Source organism: Uloborus diversus, chromosome 6, assembly GCF_026930045.1.
Source record: "Uloborus diversus isolate 005 chromosome 6, Udiv.v.3.1, whole genome shotgun sequence".
In the NCBI taxonomy this organism is placed as follows: domain Eukaryota; kingdom Metazoa; phylum Arthropoda; class Arachnida; order Araneae; family Uloboridae; genus Uloborus; species Uloborus diversus.
The window spans coordinates 60,575,083-60,599,188 of NC_072736.1; the positions used below are offsets into that span (position 1 = coordinate 60,575,083).

General features: G+C 32.5%; 1 protein-coding gene across 1 annotated transcript; it reads right to left on the reverse strand.

Moving 5' to 3' along the window:
• Window positions 1-269: 269 nt before the first annotated feature.
• LOC129223951 (thioredoxin-related transmembrane protein 2 homolog) lies at window positions 270-23,389 on the reverse strand. Its single transcript, XM_054858335.1, has 8 exons — window positions 23,099-23,389; window positions 21,940-22,000; window positions 19,082-19,201; window positions 14,804-14,880; window positions 13,883-13,989; window positions 12,540-12,605; window positions 11,620-11,749; window positions 270-2,949 (listed from the first exon to the last, which is right to left on the reverse strand). Exons 1-8 carry the CDS (start codon window positions 23,246-23,248, stop codon window positions 2,806-2,808), a joined length of 855 nt encoding a protein of 284 aa, XP_054714310.1. The 5' UTR covers window positions 23,249-23,389; the 3' UTR covers window positions 270-2,805.
• Between the last annotated feature and the right edge of the window lie 717 nt (window positions 23,390-24,106).

Here is a 24,106-nt window from a genome sequence, read left to right on the forward strand (position 1 = left end):
TACCTTGTTTTGTTTGTAACTATTTCTCTGTTAGATACCATCGATTTCAAATGCAGACTCAATTGCAATTATTACTCAACACTAAATAATAAATAAAATTTTAATTTTCTAAAAAATGCAAAGTGAGAATTCTTCTCTAGCTGTAAGAGCTATTTTCCAGACATCATTTAAAAGAACTATCCCTTTTCTTACAAAATGGTTTAATATGGCGGAGGAAAATAACTATGCACATATCTTACTAGTGAATAAAATTATATTGATAGTGAACATATCTTACTAGCTCAATGTTGAAAATGATAACTAAGTTTTACTTCATAGAAATCTACACAGAAATAAACACAAGTTAGAAATGCACAATACATTAGCAAAAATATTTAAAATACACACAGAACAGTCATAACCATAAAGCTGATGGTTGCTCTTGCCTCCTCCCCGTCTTTTTTCCTTATAAAATGTTTTATTTGTTCCTGGTTTTGCTCAACATGTAGAATACACAAGGTCAGTTTACTTTTTCTGCTAAGCTTTCCTTTCTACTTTGACTTTAAGAAATGAACTCAATTAAGTTGTAAGGAAAAAAATAATGAACAAATGATTCTAAAACCCGGAAAAGACAAAATATTGGTGAAATTTGAGATCAAGATGAAAATGATATATAAAGAAAACTCTAGGATTTCTTTTTGCTTTTTTATACTGATAACATACAAGGCCAGATATATATTTTAGGGATTTACATACTCATTAAAATTGAACACAGAGTTATCATTTAAGTTTTAAAATTCGGTTTTTTTCTATCTCTTTCTTTGTACAATTACAAAAGTTTTTTTTAATCTGAAATGAAAATTGTACATGGATGTTTTGTCATGAATACGACCTAAAAAGTTATTTTGGCAAATCTACTTTATTTGCAAGAAAACACAATGCAGAATAGCTCAAAGAAAATCTTGGAGAAAACAAAATGAAGGAAATTTCTCCCATTATGATGATTTTTGGTGACAGGGTCAAGGAGGGATGATAATTAATTTAAGAAACAATGCCTAAAGTATTACAAAACTTGAAAATTATGTATACACCCAGCCACATATATGAAAATATTACCATTACAATTTTCTAGTCATTTGACTACTCAAATAAAAAAGGCATAACAGCCATTGGAAAACAGAACATTTCCTTCTAATCTAAATTAACACACATTGTATCATGTACAAATATTAATATTTAAAAAACAGAAAGCATGTGCGTACATCCAATTCAAAAAGCATCTGGAAAATGGTACAAATTCATTTATCAAACAATATGAGCTCTAAAAACTACTTAGTGAAACCTGTGTAAGTTGACCACTCGCGGTGCAGTACTTTGGCGGTCAACTTAGACAGGTGGTCAAGGCAGTAACGTTTTTTGTTTTGTTTTTTGTCATTTCTTGCACCATGTATTCATTTTTTGAGGAATACACCCTTACTCTTTCTGTTCAGCTCCACTTTCATTGTTTAACATTATTGAAAGTGAAACAATAATTTAAAATACTATTAAAATACTTTTATTTTCCCCTTGTTTTTAATTATATTAGACACTGTAGTTTTAAAAATTCCATATATGCCAGCTAATTTTCCCTGGCTTTCTCCATTTACAATTTTAATGTTTTATACTTTTTATTAATCTCAAGTTCCACTAACTTTCTTTTTGAAGCTTTTTTATGTAAAACTTATAGCACGAAGAGCAACAAGTTCAACTCTCCCAGTTCATAAAGGCAAAATTAAAATGTCCTATCTCTTAACTCCTTGCACCAGAAACATGTTACTTTACTCATTACTCATTAGCAGGCCCAGATCTGCTTACCCGCAGTGCGAGGGGCCAGCGTCCTTAAAGGGGCTAACGGCGCTAAAAATTGATGAAAAAAAAAAAAACCTAGCACTAAGGCTTATTCGCTTTTCAAATAGACACTGCTGGCCACTTGGGAGAGGCCCTACATATTTTGTTGCAGGGGGCCCAAAATGTATAGATCTGGGCCTGTTCTTTTTAGCACAATTTTTGTGTTGCCACAACATATTGCAACTGAAAGAAAAGTCTTAGAACTTTCTACTGACACCTATTTTCATTGAACAGAGTACAAAAAGCTATCTCAAATAGAACAACAAATGAAAAACAAGTTTGGAGAATAAAGAGCAGCATAAGCTTCATGCTGCTGTTTAGTTAGTAAAATTCTAGTATGTCATCAAAGCATTAAAAACATTTTTTGAAAGCTATCAAAAGAAAAAAAAAATTATTATTATAAATAATAAAATAATATGCTAAAGAAAGTTAAAAAAAATAAATCAAGTGGTCAACTTACAAAGGGTTTTTTACAATACTCCAGACCAAATTTGGCGTACATTAGTGGTCAAGATAGACAAGACAGGTGGTTAAGATAGAGAGGTGGTCAAGTTACAGAGGTTTTCCTTCATTATATGAGATAGGACTAATTCGGTTCCTCACAAAAGCGGTCAACATAGACAGGTGGTCAACTTACAAGGGTGGTCAACTTTACAGGTTTTACTGTGTATGATTGAAAAAAATTGGCATTGGCAATATATGTTTAAAAAAAATTTCTCTAAAGCAACAATATCTGCAGAGTCGATGAAACATTTCCTTTCATATACGCTAGCAAACGCACAGCATAGAAATTGGAATTAATATGTTGTCATCGTAACCTTCTGTTTGTGTTTCTAAATTTGACTAGAATCTAAGATAAAAATATGTGCATAGTTATTTGTCATTTCATGTACACGCACATACACACTAAACAGTTTGAAATGCATCATTGAAGCAATATTAGTCAGCTTTGATGTGCACGTTTGAATCATCTTCCTTTTTCTCCGAATCTTCTTCTTTTTTCTCTTTCTTCTGCTTTTTGATCGGATTGGCCTTGAGCTCTTGATAGAGATTGTTCAGATCAAAAGCAGTTACTACATTTTCCTGAAAACAACACATCAGACTCATGAGCTCTTAATATTTATATAGCATAACATAGCTGCCAACTCTCCTCATTCTACTGCGAGACTCCTGAATTTTCATGCCTTTTCCCAAACTCCCTAATGAAGTAAATATCTTTTATCAACAAAACAAAATTCCCCAAAGAGGGATTTTTTGACTAGAATCCCTAAATAGTTAATGATCACAATCGCAAAAACAATAAATTATCAAACATAAGTATGAAAATTGTATATGTCTGACAATTTTGAAACATGTTTATTTCAGTTTCTCTTTTTTCTGAATTTTCTAAATTTTTACCTACTGCAAGAAATATTTATTTTTACTTCTAATTTAATTAAAAAAAGAAAAAAAATCTTATGCCCATTTTAAAAGATTAAAAGTTGTAGTTTAACTTCTAAAATGTAATGATAGTAATCTCAATTTCAAAATTTTGAGACCTTTTACAAACTTTCTTTAGGAAATCCCTACCTTTATATTAAAAATCCCTTTTCAGGGTGGCGACAGGAACTGTGAAAAATAGTTCCCTGACATTTCCCTGATTAAGTTCACCAAATTTCCCTGATTTACGTTACCAATGATAATGGTTTTCTTTCTTTGCTCTACTTGAAATCCATTGTATGCTTGTATAAAATGCAGTATTTTAAGCGTTTTAAGTTGTGTAAAGTTGTTAAACTAAAGATATATTTTAAAAAAAATGCTACTTTTTAAATAAAATTGTTTTTAAAAAAAAGTTTTTTTTTGGGGGGGGGGACTTACAACACAGTATATTAAATTTTTATACAATGGAAAGATTATAGAAAATTAAAAAAAAAAACTTTACTTCCAGAAACCACTTAGCATAAGAATTTTAAGAAACTATTAAAATTACTCTTAAAAATATATGTGTATTTATGATAGAACTAAAAAGTAATTGAAATTATTTTGAACTAAGTTTTCAAACAGTATAATAATTGTTGCGAGAATAACAAGTAATAGTGAAAGAATAGAAGTAATGTAGTTATTCTTATATAACTAATTGACATATATATGCAAAACGGATGAAACCATTTGACATCCATTCATAGGGAGCTTTTCTCTAATCAAGAACATAGGTTTTAATGAATGACTACAGCATTTTAACAATAAAAAATAAAGATATTTACTTAAGCACACAAGTTAACTCTATTTTAAAAATGATTTCAGTATGTAACGAAAAAAAACTTAGATTGCTTCTTTAACAAACAACTTTGAAATGCAAGGGAAAAAAAAAGAAAAAAAAGCAATTAGTTAATTTTAAAATATATAAAAGAAGAATACAACTTGGTTATAAAATTAAAGAATTACTTAAGTCTGAAGAAAAAAAAACCTTTATAATCTGCGGTGACAACAAATAGTATAACAGCAGAAAACAAAGTTTTTTTTATTGAAAGTTCAATTTTAGCAATTAAATTAAAAACCCGAAGAAGTAATAACTTTTAAGCTTTTATAGTATTAATTCAAAAACCAAAGATTTCTTCTTGAAATCGTGATTACAGTACTGAATTACTTCGAGACAATGGAATAAAGGCAAAGGAGCTAAGACATTAATGAAGGCTTCCTCTTCGCCTGTATGGTTGTTTATTTTACGCAGCATTGAAAGCGTAAAAGAAAATTTCAAGCTAGGTAAAATAAACAACCTAACAGACACAGAAGCAATCTTACGAAGTTCATCCTGTGGTTAATAAGTAAGATTTAATACTTTGACGTTGAGGAAAAAAGATGCACAAATATGCGGCAGTGTATAATTGCACCTCATTAATTTTACATTTTTTTAAACAGATAATTGGAGAAAAATGCATAGGGAAGTAGAGTACTTAATTTTGTAAAGCAAAAAAAATTTTTTTTTCATAAAATCAATTTTCCCTGATTTTTTGTTATTTTTTCAAAATTCCCTGATTAAAAAATTTTTTTGACTTTTCCCTGATCTGTCGCCACCCTGCTTTTGCACTTGTCTCTGTAACTTTACACATAAATCTTTCTAGCTTTAAGCATTCATTGTTGGAAGCTATGACAAAATAACCAAGCAGATCCTACATGGAAAGAGTTCTTTAATTATCCTGGAGGGATAATCTATTGTCAACACAATTACAAATAATGTAGACTTTTTGATTTAGAACAAGATCCTATTCAAAATAGTATAAATTAGTGGTGCCCAACATTTTTTATGCCAGGGTCACATCTCATAAGATGAATCTTACGGACCAGATTACATGAGGCAGTGAAAACAAAGGGGTGTAAGTACCAAAATTAAAGATTTGGAGCTAACCAGAACAAGGTAGGTGAACCTCTCCTCTGTCTTGGGGCAAGAGGTAGTACTAGTATCCCTGGTAGGTTCTGCTATACAGCATGATTTAGAAAAAAAAATCAATGAAAGTCTACCTAGGACTTTATCTTTAAACGCATTTTACTCAAAACTTGAAAACTTCCACTTAAATCCCTTTGCTTCTCACTGCCTCATACGAAAATTTTTTTTCCTAAATAACAAGGAAAAACAGAAAAGAAAGTTGCAAACCAAGAACTAATAATTATTTTACAGTAGAAGACCGTTATAACGCACACCTTGGGACCAGAGCTTTTGCGTTATACAGGTTTTTGTGTCATATAGATCATTTCACAAATTTTGAAACTAATACTCAAAATATATATCTATAAAAAAGCACTTCAGAGTTAGTTTTATATGCAATAAGTATTAAAGCACTAACATTACAATTAGTCATTCACAAATAAATATGTTTCACAATTAAAAGAAATTGAAATGTCCTGCACTTCTGCTAGCTTCATGGTTTGCATAACAGTTGTATCTTCTAGACTCATCTGGTATTTTCTGCTAACTATGAATACTAATTTTCATTTAAAAGCTTTAAATTAAGATGGAAAGATGAAAAACTGTTCCAAAATTTAATTTGCCTAACAATTGTTATGTTTGCAAAGCAAAACAGAGGGATTTTTTAAACTTCAAAACCTATTGTTTATTTCTGAAAAGTTTTGTGGTTTATAGAGAATTGCGTTATATAGGTCGGCGTTATTAAGATATTCTACTGTATTAGTATGAAGTTTCTATCTGTTTTTTTGAAAGCCGTTTTTGACTATTTGACTAAAATTTGCAACTATTGTTCTTAGTACCAATTGATAGTCCAAGAGCTGGCACCAATTTTTGGGTAGGTATTTGAGGCAAGCTGAAAACTTGTCACACACCTCTCATATTATACCCCAACACTGAACTGCAGACCTGGCTGGGGATTAGTAGAGCTAGATTCCCCCTTAATTTTTTTAAATATATTTTTTTTTTTTTTTGCTCCAAAAATATATTTGAGGCAATTTGCAATTTTGATATGTTGTAGTTTAATGTTTAAAAAATAAGAAAAATAAAAAGCCAGACGATTTAGTCAGAGTTTTAACATTGCCAGACAAGTGCAAAAATATTTTACTAAAAATATAAAAAATGTATTTGAGGCAACTTGAAATTTAAATAGGACATTATTCATAGCTAAAAAATAATATTCTCAACAAAAAGGCAGATCATTTTGCTGGGACTTTCTACCTGCTAGGTGATCTAGAATGATAGAGAGAGAGTGTTTATTGGCAGCTGGCTTGCTGCATAACTATTGGCTCTGGCGTGGTCACATGACACAATAGTCACGAGGTTTCCAGTCGGATTTTCGGAATCCTAATTCCAAGTCGGATTTCTAACATTGCTGTTACACGTTCTATAAGGCTGCATTCGACGGCTTCAACTGGTAACTAACTGCAGCATTCTATGAGACTCACCAGTTGATCTACCGGTCGACCGCAAGTTAAGTTGGTTGATGGAACCACATGACATTTTTGTCCAATTATAAGTATTTTTCACCTGCAAGTTATTCATCTGCGCAAGTAACAGGTGATCAACCGAAAATGTTTGATGAAGCATTGGTTGATGAAAACTGTATAGTAACCACTGACCCGTCATTAGCTGTCTTGTGATCAACCGATCGGTCGCTACCAGTCGAGGTCGTTGAACGTAAGCTAAGTTAAATAATTTTAAAATGCCGGGTAAAAAATTAGTTTGTGTAATTTGTAAAAAAGACGATAAAGTGATTGCTTTTGTAGAGCAAAACTCTGAAAAAAAGTCATGAAGTGTTAGAAATCTGTTGATTGGTTGGTTTATTCGATTTTTATGGCACAAGAGTTAGAAATCTGAAAACATCACGGATTAAAATACAATAATATTGTTTTGCCAGTGAATCCTTACCATACAGATGGTTATCACACAAATTGTTATAAGAACTTTTTAGCGTTAATGAAAAAATATTACAACAATATTGTGATTGGATTTAATGTCGTTACTCCTATAAAAGGTTTTGTACTAATTTAATTATTTTTTTTCAGTTTTTTCTACAAAAGCAATCACTTTACCATCGTCTTTTTTACAAATGACACAAACTAATTTTTTACCCGACATTTTAAAATTATTTAACTTATAAAAAGAGTAACACTAATGTTAGAAATATACAACTGAGAATAACGACTCCGAAAATCTGACTAGAAATCTTATGGCTTCTGTAATTAACGTGACCTCGCAAGAGTTAATAGTTATGCAGAAAGCCAGCTGCCGTTCTCTCTCTCTCATTCTAGATCACCTGGCAGGTAGAAAGTCCTGGCAAAATGATCTGTCTTTTTGAGAATATTACTTTTTAGCTATGAACAATGTCATATTAAAATTTTAAGCTGCCTGAAATACATTTTTTATATTTTTTGTAAAATATTTTTGTATGCGTCTGGCAATGTTAAAACCCCAACTAAGTCGTCTGGCTTATTCTTTTTCCTATTTTTTAAACATTAAACTATAACATATCAAAATTGCATATTGCCTCAAATATATTTTTGGAACCAAAAAAAAATTTTTTTTTTTAATTTAGGGGTTTATTTAGCCCCGCTATTCCCCAGCCAGGTCTGCAGTTGGGTGTTGGGGTACAATACAAGAGGTGTGTGACAAGTTTTAAGCTTGCCTAAAATACCTACCTGAAAATTGGTGCCAACTCTCCTAGTATGAAGACTCTTGGCTTCAGTGGAAAGTTCCATGACCTAGCTTTTGATTCGCAACATTGGCCATGACAATGAGCAACGTGGATCAGCTTTCTGCGCTGCATATGGTCTGCGGGCAATAGGTTGGGCACCACAGTTTTAAATCCATCTTAAAAGTTTAATATATAAATCAGCATAGTGCTTGTTTTTATTGCAGGCGGTAGAATGAACCTGTGATGTATCGAACTTATGGAACTCTGCTATCATAACCATAGTAACGTCAGAGCCACTGATGTAACTGGGGTAAAAAACATTCTATCATAACAGAGGAGATCGAAACAAACTACAGAGATGTGTGCATTGGCAACACACTCTGTCTTGTATATCGTTGCCTCAGAGCAAGAGTAAGACATCTAATCCCAGAAATAACAGAGATATCCTACTGTTGCTCTGAGGCGACTATATAGTAAATATAGTAATTAGAATAGTAAAATCTAGTATTATAAAGTCTGAATGATCAATTACCATTTACATGACCAGCGAGCATAGGTTCCATAAAAGGACCCGTAACAGAACATACATCATAAGCTAGTGGTGACCTAAGCTCAGGGGCGGACTTTCCACATTTCGTTTGGGGGGTCGAGTTTCCTGAACATGAATTTCTTCAGTAAGGTATAAAATACATATTGGTTAACAAGAAGTGATAATAAAATGGTTTTAATGTTAAGAATAATTAGGTTTGTATAATTAAATTTTTTTTAATTTATTTTGTAATAAGTTATCTCACAAAACATCTCAGTACTAGTTTTTATTTTTTGGTAAAGTTTTAACCTGCTATTTTTGGAGTCAGGAAGAACAGAAAATTTTGCAACTACATTTAATCAAGATCCAGTATTTTGCTTTATTGCCAGTACAGCTAAAGATAAGGGTCTTGCTTGCCTCATTGTGCTTCGAAAATAATTCTCTAACCTCCTGACACACAATTTCAAAATTGGTTGACGTTCAGTTCTCCCACAACTTCCTGGGTGTTTGCTGATGAAGAGGCTCCACTATAGCCTTGAAATAGTTATATGATGTATTTTCACGTTAATTTGTGCTTTATTTATGCTGGTTTTTCAATTTAATCACAAAAGTCATCTTTCAAATGACTGACCTGATTGAAACAGTCAAAAAACAATGGAAGCAAGAAAGTGATGTCAAAAAAACACATTTCCTTCAGATTCCTCTCTTTAAAATAACCAAGAAAGCTTTTTATATAGGGATAGTATTTCTTTTGCATCATTAAAAGGTATAGTCGCAATTCTCAAAACAATTTTTCTTCCCTCATGCTATAAATTTTACTTATAAGTGCAATATTTTCTTTTTTGTTTTCTATAACCAAGCTACATAATATTGAACTTAAGACCAATGGTAAATATATCTCATCAAATCCTGTCTCAATTTCTTGAGAAACTGTATTGATCATTTTGTTGAAAATATTGACTGAACATTTTGGCTAAAACTTCATGTGGGTTTAGTCACCTCTTCTACATTGGCATATAGTAAAAACTGCTGTAGAAAACTCTGTTACAAAGTTCCACACTTAGTTCAAGTATGCATTAGTGTGAAAATTACTAAGACTTTCAATTGTCAATCCAAGAATTAAGATTAGTGGATTGAAATTTTTATAACAGTGTGTAGCATTGTTCAAAAAACGCTCCACAAAGTCATACATATTAAAATGACATCAGATTTTCTATCAATGAAAAGGTCACTTTCCAGTAATTCTTCCAGGGGGGGTTTATAGATTCAACTCTTAAATACTCTTGTGTCACTCAAAGATTGTCAAGTAAAGAGCTTCAAGATATATTTTTTGATGTGAAAGTATTTTTTTTGATGTGGGATGTTTTCAAAAATAGCATATCTTTACAAAAAGTTTCTATTAGAGCATATAATTCATCGAGTTGCTAAAATGTATTTCTAGTACAGTGAAACCTCCGAATAGCGGACAGTCAAGGGACTAGAAGTTTTGTCCGTTATTGGGAGGTGTCCGCTATTAGGAGGAACTACTTAATTTACCTTTTTCAAAATGGGCTGTTGTTTCCTTTGTAGAACACAATCGAAACAATTGCGAAAGGTTTACTACATTTTACGTCAAGAGTAATTAATCTGTTTTTTCTTAATAAAGGTATACTGACAGCACACACTTGTCTTAAAAAGCATTTAATCAATTAAAGTAATCAGTTAAAACAGTTTGACATCTCTTTTTTGCATTACAAGCCTGTTTCTGAATATAAATATTTAAATCATTTACCTTAGCAAGTCTTTCAGTTTACCCTTTGCTCAGGAAAAAGTTTTTCAATTCTTTACTGTATTCCAGTGCTCCCGGAAATTCTCTACTTTTTATGGTTAATTTATTTATTTTATCTGGAGTATCACTATTGCATTATTGACAGTTGGCAATATGACCTTGAATATGGGCAAATCTTTTTCATGTCTAAAAATTAAACAACCCAACGAAACCACGGCGCCATAAAGCCGACTACTACCGGCGCCGGTCTGCTCAATTACATCTCCCGAGAGCCCCAGTTAGAAAAAGCACCCAGTTTCCCCTTTTTTATCTTAACTTTTGAATAGTTATTGTGTACAAAATTCATTAAAATCTTAAGAAAAACGTACGTTAATTGTTAGGCTGACATCAGTTTTCACTTATCTGCTTCAATACTATCAAAACTAGCTGTAACAAAATTATGACTTTTTTTTTTCATTTTCATTTTTTGCTGCTCGCAAAAAGTACCATGTCTTTTAGTTCTTTTTTTATTTTTTTCTGCCCCCAACTTTTAAGCCCCAATCGCTGCTTCTGCCCATTACCACCCTTTTAATTCCAAGAAACAGTGATAAGGAAATAACGGGGGGGGGGGGGGGGGGGCAATATCAGTTGGTGGAGGATGAAAAGCTTTGTAAGGCAAGCAGTTGCTAAGATATTCTGTGAGAAGAAAAAAAAACCGGAAGGGCTACGATCGCAAGGGAAATTTTTTGTGAAATAACTGTCCGTTATTCGGAGTGTCCGTTATTCAGAGTGAACTACATGGAATGACCTATATTGAGGGACTGGGACTTGCAAAAATGTCCGTTAATTAGAGGTGTCCGTTATTCGGGAGTGTCCGTTAAGGGAGGTTTCACTGTACAAGGCATCAATGAACACGTACTAGCTAAACATTAAGTTATAATATGAGCATAAAAATTTATGTAAAATGAGATGGAGTTTATGCGCAAAAATTGCGCAGTCTCAATACTGTACGGGCATCTCATACAATATGCATCATCATAAATTGAATACACATGTTTGAAATATTTAACCCTTATGAAAAAAGATTACTTTTTTAGTTAAGGCAAACATTTATTCTCTATCAGTTTTTTATGTTCTGAAAATGCAAGAAAATGAAGGCAAAATACAGGTTATCTGAATTGTAGTTACCCATTTTTTATTATTCTTAGTGAAAAATTTCGGGGTGCAAACCGTTCCCTCTCGCCCCCTGCCCAAGCTGGAAATTTTACCATCGCTACATAAGAAGGCATTTATGTTTCATGCAAAGTTGAATTCAAATACTTAAAAAATAAATATATAACCCAACTGGATAGTACAAATACCTCAAAGAAGAAGAACTTGATGAGCCGGTGCTCAGCATCGACAGTGGGTCTTCGGTTGACTTCTTTTCCATTTTTGAAGAGGATAACTGTTGGGAGTTGCCTGCTGAATGCCTGTGTACTTACATGAAACCTAAAACAAATATGTTTTTCAAAAATTACTAGCTATCCCATTTTCTCGGTATTGCTGCAGAGGAAGACAGTCCAAAAATAAAATCAAAGGACATCAAAAACAGTCAAATGAGAAAGAGTAAGCAATTTTATCATTGCCTAGTTAAAAAAAAAAGTCAAATGAGAACAATAAGCAATTTATGATTGCTTAATAACATGAACTATCATGAGAAAGGAATTACAGTTTAAAAATGTAATTTTTTAACAATATTTATTTTAAAATATGACTTATTGAGAGGGATGGCAAATTTGAAACTGCTTTCTATTGCTTATTCCTTACACACATCCAATTAAATAAGATACTTTAATGAGATAGATAACTTTAATAAGATACTTTAAATAAGATACTTAAATAAGAATATTTTACACTACTTTTAAATGTACATCTACCCATTCATCCCATGAAGAACTAAAACATCAAGGAAACTAATCTCTGGAAACTCGGTCATCAAGCATATTTATTTAGTCCTCACTTTAAAAATTGAAATAAATCGACAGAGTTCAAGCAAACAATTGAATGGCAATTAATTACAAGAACAATAAACTTCTACAATGAATGTTAAGATTTGCGTTTTCTCTGGAAATTTACAAATAACACATAATCCTCCTAAATTAATTTTGAAAACAAGGTTAAAATTCTAAATAGGCTGTTTAAGAACTTCAATAAAGAAATCCATTGAATTTGACATTAAAGTTACTTCCTTTACACAGCAAGAACAAATAAAGGAGATAAAAAATTAAACAAAACTTACTTGTCTGCAATTTCAGGGAACCTGGTTGCATCCAGTTTTCCAAACCTGAGATTGTCCAGACCATACCTACATTATGAGAACAAACACAGAAAAAGATTAAACAAATACTTCTCTTCTAACGTTCACAAGTATAGGATATTTTTCCTTTAATTTCTTTTCAATTTTCAAAGCAATACTTTCTAGTTTAGTAAAACACAAAGTTATATCTCTTTATTTTAAATACATAAAATTTCAGTTTTAATGTTATAAAGTAATAAAAGAAATACATTTTAATCAGATATCATACTGCAGACAAATCATCATTTGTTTAAAAAAAAAAGGATAATACAGTCGGATCCTGACTTACCCGAGGGATGCATTCCAAGACCCCTCGAATAAGTCGGAATTTTGCGTTGTGGAACAACGTATGTTTAGAAATTTTTTATAAGCATACAAAATTATTTCAGACATGTGTGACACCCCTCAAATTGTTTCAAACTATTTCTTAACTATATATTACTGTGTTTTATGAAGAACTGACTTTTTACTGTATATTAGAAAAGCGTTACTATTTAACATGATTACTCTGTTATGAAGCACAAAATGAATGATCAATAAGATACGTGTACTTAAACAGTAGAATACTTACAGAAAGAACATTACTGCATTATAATAGCACTGAACAGTATATATCATAATTTTAATTATAATTTTAAAAATTATGAAGTTTATGCAGTGTGGGAACACCACTATTTCTGGCTTGGCTTCCATTTTCATAATGTTTGTATTTTGCTCAGACAGAACTCTGCAAGCTTCATTATTAAAATAAATTTCTGAACTTTTGCAGATTTCCTTTTCTTGAACTTTATTTGTTCCTATCGAAGATTTAAAAATTTTTATTTTTATTAGTTCCCCCCCCCTTGATGTATTACTCAATCCACCCTCTCAACAGAATTGTCTGAACCCGCCACTGACCAATATGCAGTATGATGTAAGTGGACAACAGTAGGAGAATTTCTTACAAGTAATTCTCCTACCAGTTATCCTGGTCCCCCAGTTATCTGATATTCTATATATCTTCCAGTTATATAGAATATCAGATAAAGATATTCTATATAACTGGTTTCTCATTTTTTAAACACATTATGCAAAAATCAACATGAATTTAGAATAATTAAAATTTGGGACTCTAACACAGAGTGCAAAACTTGTGAGAAAATTGTTCAAGCAAATGCAAAATTAAAATTATATTGCATGTAAGGAAGCTTTTGTCATACCTTAGTATCCAAGATACCAGAAAAAACAAAAATGTATAATATTAGATGGTAGTTAGGTACCATTTTTCTAAGAGACTATGTACTCACTTTACAGACATCTCAGAGAAGATGGGAGCGAAATTGACACAGTTTGAATTCCAGACAGTGTAGAAAGTGATGAGCCATGTGACTCTAGTATCTCGCTTCAACTCCTCCTAGAAAACGAAACATAAAAGTGGAAAATTAAACAATGGGGAATGAACGGTGGTTGGGTTGGAACAAAAAAGGTGGGCAGAAAAAAGGATATTTTCAATAAGCAATGTCTAATAGCAAAAATGTTGCATCTTAGCATCCTAACTAGGAGGAAAATAGTTCAAAAAAATGAATATTTATGTGCTTAGCGCACATAATAGCATAAATATCTATGTAAAATTGCGCACGACCCTCAAATTACATTTCAAAAATTTATAAAAATATAAAAATTAAAAATTATATTTTTAGTACCAATAAGTTGTTTTCCTTCAACACTCTTTTCAATTTTATCCAGTTTTTAGTTCATGCTAAAATTAATTAAAATTTGAAATCAGTCAAAATTCAACGTTTTTTTTTAGCTTTTTTTAATTTTGTTGTATTTTTTCTTTTTATCTCCACTATTTGCATTTTTTGCAATAATTTTCACCATTAAGCTCTTTTCAGGTAAAACAATTACATTTCATTACATCAAAAACCCGGAATGCATCACAAGCAGGCACTGTACGTTGTGTACTGCCGTCTTTCCCATGCAACCAGCTAAACAGGATGTTCATAACAGGAGTTACATCTCTAACAATATATTTAGAATTATTATATGAATTTTTACAATATTTTTACATTTACAACTACATGATTTTAAACAAGTTTTTCAATTGTTTAAAAGAAAGGGAATTTTCATGAATACTCTACAGATTTCCACTTGGGAAGATATGCTTAAGCTAATCTCATTAAAAGAAAGAAACACGGGTAAACTTGAGATCATCTTTGACAACTCACCTCCAGGCTCTGACCAGTGAAGTAGACAACATTCTCTGGACCCTCATAGGTGGGTTCAGGCAGGAGCAACAGATGAACTATAGAAAGAGAAAGGATCTTATACGGAAACATTCCATTTTAGTTTAAGAAACACACAATAACTCCCCCTTCCCCACCCCAGAACTAGATAGCCCTTTTCTTCTGTTTTTTTTGGGGGGGGAGGGGAATTTCAGGGGAAAGGAAAATTTCAAAAGAACATGCTATTATTCATCCATTTTTTTCAAACTGATTTTGAAATAATTTCAAGAGTTTTCTGAAACAATTAACTTTTTGTTATAATGATGTATAACATACTAGCCGGCCATTCGCAACTCCAATAAACTATAGGGGGCGCTGCAGCCACTGTCTAATGGCAGATGAAAAAGGTAAAACAAACAAATGCCGTAACTTATAACTTGCTTTGACGCTTAGTTAATGACACAATAATTTTTTATCCCTTTTCTATTTTTCCAAAATTACATTACGCCACCAACTGTCTGAAGCCTGTAATTTACACCAAAGAAAACACGTGGAATGGAACATTTTACCTTTTTCTTTAATATCATTAATCACTGCAAGGTAGTGTATTCGAGCTCTGGAGTTGCGAATTTCCAGCTGCTTACAATGACTTATAATAAATCCTCTAAAAGTGTTTATGCAGTTTTGGTGGATCACTTGGCGATCAGACCGTGCTTTATTTGTTCAGTGGACACAAAAATATTTTAGCTTAGCTTTATTACAATTACAGAAAGAAATTTAGTTTAGCTTAAAATAATGTTCAAAAAATATGGATCAGAACCCCACCTTGAGAAATTTTTCCTTTTTATACATTTAAAAGTAAAATTTCTAATGCAAATGCACCTCATGAATTAAATACTTTCATGTTGCAAAAGAGCACAATTTTAACATTTTTAAGAGGAGTGTTCAAGGGAACCTTTTTGCGGTAATATTATTTATGTGGTCTAATTTTTCAGTTCTCATTTTAACACAAAACAGAAAAAAAATACAGTATGATTTTTCGTACGTAGCATTATTAAGGAAATTGATTCATTACAATAAAATCAAAAATACTTCCTTGATGTGACTAATATACTTAATTAGAGTTTGATTCATTTTTACAATAAAGTTTTAAACTAAAATTATATGTATCTAGCATTATTCCACAATCTTACTGGAAAATACTTGTTTCATGCTTTGACAGGAGTTTACCGTATTAGCTGTTTGATGCTCGCTGCTAGCTAATACTCTTCAATAATGTGTTAAACCAGGGCTGTCCAACTAGCTGCCTGCGGGCTGCATGTGGCCCGCCAACACATATTGTGCAGTCCGCCAACTTCTTATTCAGCATATTTCTTTTTTCGACATTTGTTAGTATCAAGAAGCATCCGAGACTACCCTTCTTGGTCAAGCCGGGGTCCCCGACATTTGCTCTTGATCGCCCTTTTATAATCTTTTCATTATTTTGAGAGAAAAAGGTACAGGTCATCTAGGAGTCAAGGTCCATCAGTCCTATCCTGCACGGGTGTTCAAACGAATTCTTAGAAATAGTATTGCCTTGCGTTGGCAGAAGGAGACAGGGAGGGAAGAGAGAAACATTTCAGATAAGCCAAACATGCCTGCAATTGGTTAAAAATAAAGACCCCCCCCCCCCCCCCCTCACTGATTCTACGGCCTTTGTTGATTTCGAAAAAAGAACTTGAGAATTTGCTCCCGTCGCTTCGGTGTTTCGGAGCATATATTTATGCGAAAGTGCTTCTTCGACAATGAACTTTATCAAGAATCGTCACAGGAGATCTCTCCAACAGTTCATTGATAGACCTTCTTCTGCTGGCAACGAAAAACATCGAGGTGTGCACTGTGCATTCCTGCCCTTGTAAAGAAGGCGGATCTGCCTCAATTTTACCATTAAAATTTAAGCAAATTCTTTTATAATCCTCCTGCTTCATTGTTTTATAATTAATTACCTCTTATACATTAAGAATTATCATTAATTGTTATTGTATAAGGGGTAAGAACTTATTGTGCAAATTTTTCAAACTGCCGCCAGCCAGGTGATTAGTGACCCGAATTCTGGCCCGTGGGCTCTTTGCAGTTGGACAGCCTTGTGTTAAACTAAAATTATATGTATCTAGCATTATTCTACAATCTTGCTGGAAAATACTGGTTTCATGCTTTGACAGGAGTTTACTCAATTAGCTGTTTGATGCTCGCTGCTTGCTAATACTCCCCTAACCTGACCAGTAGTAGTTCTGGCCAATTTTTTTTGAAATCTTTCATCAAGAGATTTTTAAGCTAACTTCTCCCTTCTATGCAAAATGCATTAAAGAAAAGAAAAGAAAAAAAATAAATAAATAACGTATTTTAAATCTAAAAATTTTAACTTAAAAAAAAGTTCTTATAATGCCAATAGATCAAGGTTGAGATAAACACGCTGATTGGTGCCAAGAAACAAAGACCCTTTTTCTGCCACAATAAGCATTTATTACAAAAGCTTTTAAAGGGGTTATGCTTTTCTTTTATTTATGGTGGCAAAGTAGAATATGTTTAATTTTTACATATTTTCCAAATAAATCTTTTCCACAGGAACTACAATATAATGGAGAAAAGAAACAAAAAAAAAAAAATTCTCAACTGTGTGTCAAATTGCCAGAATGGGAGCACATACTGGTAGACATTTCTCTGCAAATGGATATATATTTTTTATGTTCAAGTTATGTCTTTAAAAATCAAGTTTTACATCTACATATTGTTTTCCATTCACTTTAAATTATTTTTTATTGATAGTTTTCAAAAGGAAAAAAAAGTAACCACATAATTATCAATCTTAACGAATATCAATGTAGCTCTAGCATAATTAAAAAAAAATTGTTCTAGGGATTTTCTGCCTTAGGGGGAAAAAAAGCAGAAATGAAGATTTGTATACCTCATTTGGAGGGCAAGCTTTATGTAATAAGTACAGTAGAATCCGCTTAATTGGACCACCGGTTAATCGGACCAGCTGCTTATTCGGACCAAATTTTAAAGAACTAAAACAAATCGTGTTATACAAGCCTAATACTATTCACTAATTGGGACCAAAAATCCATTTAATCGGGAGAAGGAACATCATAACAAATTGGAAAAAAAAATTGAATCGGCTGCTTGCAGCGAGTTTCAAGTATGTCAACGAGTTTCAAGTATGTCAACGTGCTTAATAATTAGTGTAATAAAAATTAATAATGGTTCCTTGTAACTTTCAATCAAATTCAGAAATATCTGCAGGAAAAAAAAAGGTTAACGAGCAGCCATTGCATGGCAGCACTGTTCCAGCCATTGATGTGTTCTAGCAGAGATCAAAATTTCAGAGAAGTTTCAAATTTCTTCACTTCAAAGCACATTAAAAACATGTTAATTTTTTTCAAAACAAAAAATATTTAGTTGGAAAATGCGTAATTTACATTGCATTGGAATTTTTAATACCCGATTAGCACTTTTTATCACTTATTTTTTCACTCTCACATTTTTAGTTACTGCTGGTTATTGAATTGAATCGATACTGACTAGAAGGAATAATTAAAACCGTATTGGTCGAGTGTAAACATATTATTTGCTTTATTTTAATTCATTTTTTAATGAAAAAATTTCGCAAACAGCAATTTTTCATTTTTGTAAGCTCACCATACATGCGGGCCTCACAATAATCATAAGGACATTTATATGTTTTATGTATAGAATCTTCAGTCAAGCTTCACAGGTCCTGTCACTTAATCGGACCAGCCGGTTATTAGGACCAAAATGACCCAGTCCCAATGTTATAACCCCCTATTAACCAGATTCGACTGTATAATGAAAATTAGGTCCTTATCAGAACTAAGAGAAATAATAAAAAATAAAGAGTGGAATGAGGCAGAAGTGCCTACAATACCAGCCATGCCATGAGTAGTGGCTTTCCATCTAACAGTCTGTGATTCTTTGGGTGAACATTAATATAATACAGGGATATATGATCAGTCTTATTGCCGAGTAAGTGAGGTAAAAGAACTAATAAACAAAAGCAGTTGTATCATTGTATGATGCTCCATGGAATCAACTTCGAGTCTACAAAGTATTGGCATGCAAGGCAACTCATGGCGCAAATATGTCTCTTTCTTCTTCTTTTGTGTCTTAAACTCTTTTTCGTGTTTGTTTGTGTTATTGTTCTCTTCTTGTTTATATGTCTTGTCGTTGGAGATTTTAAAATGTACTGGGGTGAACAGAAATAGAAAAATAAAAATAACTTACTCAAACAAAGAACAGCATACACGATTCCGAATCTGGGATCTGAATAAAAGAAGAGCACCACATTTGCCAATTTGGAGTACATGCACAGGGACGATAAGTAGGGAACCATCTGGACTGCACCTAAAGCAATAATTTTGTGGTATAAAAACAAAGCACTTCTAAAAGCCAAAGGGCAAAAAAATATTTTTCAAATTAAGGATATTATTACATAAATTGTACATCAACCATATAATACAATAAATATTTGTTAACAAAAGAGGGGAGAAAAGAAAGTTCTTTTTCCTTTTCAACTTGACTGCTAAAAAATTAAGGAATTTTGAGAAGCATATCCATACATGTATATGATCATTGGTTTGAGATAGGGCGTGAGCATGTGTGAAGTATTTCCATAATGGGAGTAGCTAGCCATATGGGAGAAATCCCATAGCTCTAAATATTTTGCAAGACTGCCTGCCTCTCCCCCCTCCCCTTCTTTTTTAAACAGTTGACTTGATAATGATTCAGTTAGAACTGTCAAGAACAAGAGAGCCTAAACTTTGCTTACTAGCTGCATCCCTTGAAGAATTAGAATTATTTCAGGCTAATACCATCGACTCTTCATGGCACCCTTTGCCTCTCCATGAGGCAACCCAAAGTGCTGCACTTTGGAGCCCTTGTCTAGAAGATGATGGCATTTCAATTTGGCAAACCTTGAAAGAGCTTTATTTAAAGTTAAACCGCCTGAATTCACAATTTGTACGTTGAGATGCATCACAACCTCATGGTGTTAGGTTGATGCATCACAATGTAGAGTTCCTGCATTGTTCACAGCTCATCTTCATGTTTCTATGACATCACAACATATCAATGGATCTGATGATGCAACAATATATGTGGAGTTCTTAAAAAATTAGGCAGATTTAATTTTAATAGTTTTTTTGAGCAATCACGATTGCTAATTGTTTTTATTTGACCGTCCTTGATGTCCGGTTCCTTTTTCAACCTCACTGTCCTCTGCAGCCGCGACTCCTCCTGGTGGTTGCTGCTCCTGGTCGGTGGCGTCCATGTCCTACACACAAGCATGCTCATACACACACATGCGCCTTTACACACATACACACAGGTCTACGCACACACACAAGCCTACACATACACAACTATACACATATAACCGCCCAAGAGCAGGGACAGGAACCGTTTCTAGAAACAAGTGAATGGGGTAGTAACCAATGAGTAAGGTCCTGTCACAACTCTTGATTGTGAAAAACATAATTTGAATTCAAAATTTCAGAATTCAAATTAATTTTGAAAATTCATTTTTTTTTTTTCCTTTTTATCCCAGCAGAATCAGTCGCCTTCAATACAGATTAAAAAGCCCAAAAATATTCTGCAAGATAAATTTGTTTTAGATCATCATGGATAATAGTCTGCAAAATATGGTACATGAGTATGTAACATTTAATGCTGAAAGATTACCCTTCAGAATTAAATACAATAAAAATGTGAAAGAATTTTAGAATGTTACCCGCACAGTGATGCCTGTGCTAAAAATTTTTAAAAAAATCCGTTGCATTAAAGAAAAACAAATTACATCAAAATTACATTTGCAGTAGCTTTCAAATGTAAAAAACTCCATAATTCATCGCCACATTCGCCAAGCGACTTTCTAATTAAAAAGGAAATCAATTAACATATGCACAATGAATTTAAAATAAAGTAATAACAGTAAAATATTCATAAGCAACAAAGGCAACTTCCTCCAAAATGTTTAAAAAGAAAGTAATTGAAAAATTGTCTGGAAAATGGACCTAGTGTTATAGTTGAAAATTGTATGGAAAGTGGACCTAGTGTTATAGCAATTCCTCGAAAGAGAAGCCTTGAAAATTGGCTCAATTAGAATCACTTATATCTCCTGTTCTAATTAATTGAGAAAAATAGAACAAACATCATCTTGTTTGGGAAGAAAAACGCTTTCCAACGATATATAATGTTTGGGGGTGGGGAAATTTTGTACCCCCCAAATTAGCCAAAATTCAGCTTAATTAGTTAATTAGAAACAAACTAATTTGAAATTTAGAATTCGGGCTACGAGGTGCAGACCCCGCGGGGGTACTTTCGAATTTTGTGCCAAGTTTCAGGGCTGCAGGTGCTATGGGGTCTTCTGGCCATCGGGTACAAAGAAACAAAGAAAGAAACACTGTCACCTTTATATATTTAGATGATTGACCTAAAATCAATTCACCTAACTGGTTGTTTTCCTTGGCAACTAAGAAAAAATCTACCTCTTTTCTCAAGAATTCACTAAGGTTATTGCAATGGGTGCCCTTATGCAAAATTTTAAAGGGGGAGGGGAGCTCAGACATTTTCCCCATAGTTTAGCAGGATATTATCCTCAGGGAAACCGATTTCAGTAGATTAGAGTTATTAAAATTTGTCATTTTTAATAACTAATGTCATTTTCAATTAATGGTTGGAGAAGAAATGTTTTTACATTTTTGCAAAGAGAAAAGTACTAAAAACCAGAAAGTTCTAATTTATAGGGGGGGGGGGCTTGAGCCCCCTATATGGGTGCCCATGGTTATTGCAATGTTGCTACATTTTTGAAGCAAAGATTTTTTATTATACCTATCATTATTATAATGTGTTGTAGGGATTTTAAGTTTGACATAGACATTTTCTGTTCATATTTCTCCAAACTTCATGCTATTCAGTACTGTATGAAATATTTCTCACTTAAATTTTCGAGTGTCCAAAAATTTAATTTTTTCCCCAAAACCAATACCATTTATCATTTATACACAGTGATTTGCTTGAATGCAAATGTTTTGATGAACGAGACACACAAACTTCATTTGGACAAAATAAGGAAGATTGCTTACCTCTTTTCTTTGTCTTCAGCAAAACAATAACAGCAAGAAAAATCAATATTTCTGTTTCTTTCTATTGAAAAAAAAAAAGGATGAAAGTTAAGAAATAAGAAAGGATATGAAAGTTAAAAAATATTTCATACAAAAAAAAACAGGTGATCTAAAATTAGAAAAGGATAAATTTGATCTGAAAAATCACCATATGGCATATTCCGCTCATGGACAACTTTAGAGTATAAAATATCCAAGTTGGAATTTTTCACCATGACCATTAAGTTAAGTAGGAACTATGTGGGTACTTATTATTAAATGGGATGGATTTTTATTAAATGGGATTTTGGAAACAAATAGCGGAAATGCACAATCCAGCTTTCTAGTGCGAACCCCAACTACAAATCAAGTATACGTAAATGTATCAAGATATTTACAAAATTTCAAAAACTCTATTCTTAATGGTTAATTCGCGCTTAATTTCTCATTCGAAACACTTTTGAAAAAAATTATTTAATTTTATTGAAGTAAATAACAATTAAAAGTACCTCAGAGATAAACAAACTAGTCAAAATTTCTTCACATATGTTTCATAAAGAAGATAACGTGTACAAATTGTTGGACAATACATTGCTTAAACACTAAATTCCTTAAAGGGAGGTGGGGTACGTTGGACCATTCTCAATTATTACTATAAATATTTTTTATTTTATTTTATAACCAACTAATAGCACCTATATTCCTACAAATCCGACAATGAAATCACATAGTACAGTTTTATTGAACAAATTTTATTCCAGAAAGTATTATTTTAGTAGTCTGAGTAATTTTCTGAAAACTGTAACTTTATTTTTTTAATGGTTTTGATCAAGATTGCGGGAAAAAATTTTAACTCCTTTCTCTAAACGTAAATTCTTTTAATTCACAATAATTTTTCATTTTTTGTCAAAAAGAAAAAAAATATATATATGCGGTGTTGAGAAGTGTTTTGTGAAACTTTTGGTAGAAAATCGAACTGCTCATTAAAATTTTTTGATGAGATAAAAAAAAAATGACAAGTAAAAAAGCGGACCAACGTGCCCCACCTCCGCTTACTCATAAAATGTAGCACAACATGCTATGTGAAAAAATTCGTTCTTCAATTAATGATTAAAAACTAAGTAGTTTATAAAATACTCACATATTCTAGTTCACATCCTGATTTTGGATACAGAACAGTACAAAACGGCTGAACTAATTTCGTAAACAAATAAGAAATAGCTAAGATGAAGTTAGTTAAAAAATGAGGATGAAACAGTCTCTTCAGCTCTTTCACGGTCAGGATACTCATCTTGTTAATCAAAATATAAATAATTGAAATTTGTATAATTTTAACTTAATTTAGTATTGAAATAAGAATTAGGGCCGCAAGAACATGATATTTGCTAAATTTTATAAAATTTTAGCAATCAGAGCAGAGAACAGTACAGTATATTACATTAGACGTCTTAACGTTAGACAATGATAAGAGTTCTAAAAATAAAGTCTCTTCTCTTATCAATTGGCATAGAAATGGTTATGGAAATAAGGGGTGGTGTTCGAATAGAGCAGAGGTTCCCCCCCATCTCGCATTCAGCTTTTCTAAGTGCAATATATTTTTCTATATTTATAGCGCTCTCCGAGTAAATCAGACTGTCAAAGACGTTGCAAAATTATTTTATGAAAGCAAAATGTTGCGGATCACTTCGGGATTCACTCAAATAGAGAACCGGCTAACTCGAGTTCAGCGGGTAGTAACCAGAAGCGTTTACGTTTTTCACAAGAAGGCACATGGTTGGTATCAGATGACTCTATTTGCTGTTTTCGGCAGAAGGTACACTCGGTTCATAGCATTTTGTTGTAAAAGCAGCGGTTTTTAAAATTTAAGAATACCTAAAGTGACAACAGACAAGTGAAGCAAGTGATGTAAAGGACACTAAGAATTTTTTGCACATTAAAATGCACGCCCAAGAAGGTTGTCTCCTCTAGAAGCGCGTGGATTGAGTACCGATCACCCCCGCGTAAAATGGAACTCTGCGTTCGAGAAGGTGTGGCTAAGTGCCTTCTCGTGAAAAACGGACAATACTTCTCCGAAAATACGAGCTAATCATAAAATAAAACCTAAAATGTTTTTTCTAGGTACTTCTTATTTTAAATCTGCCCTTCAAAA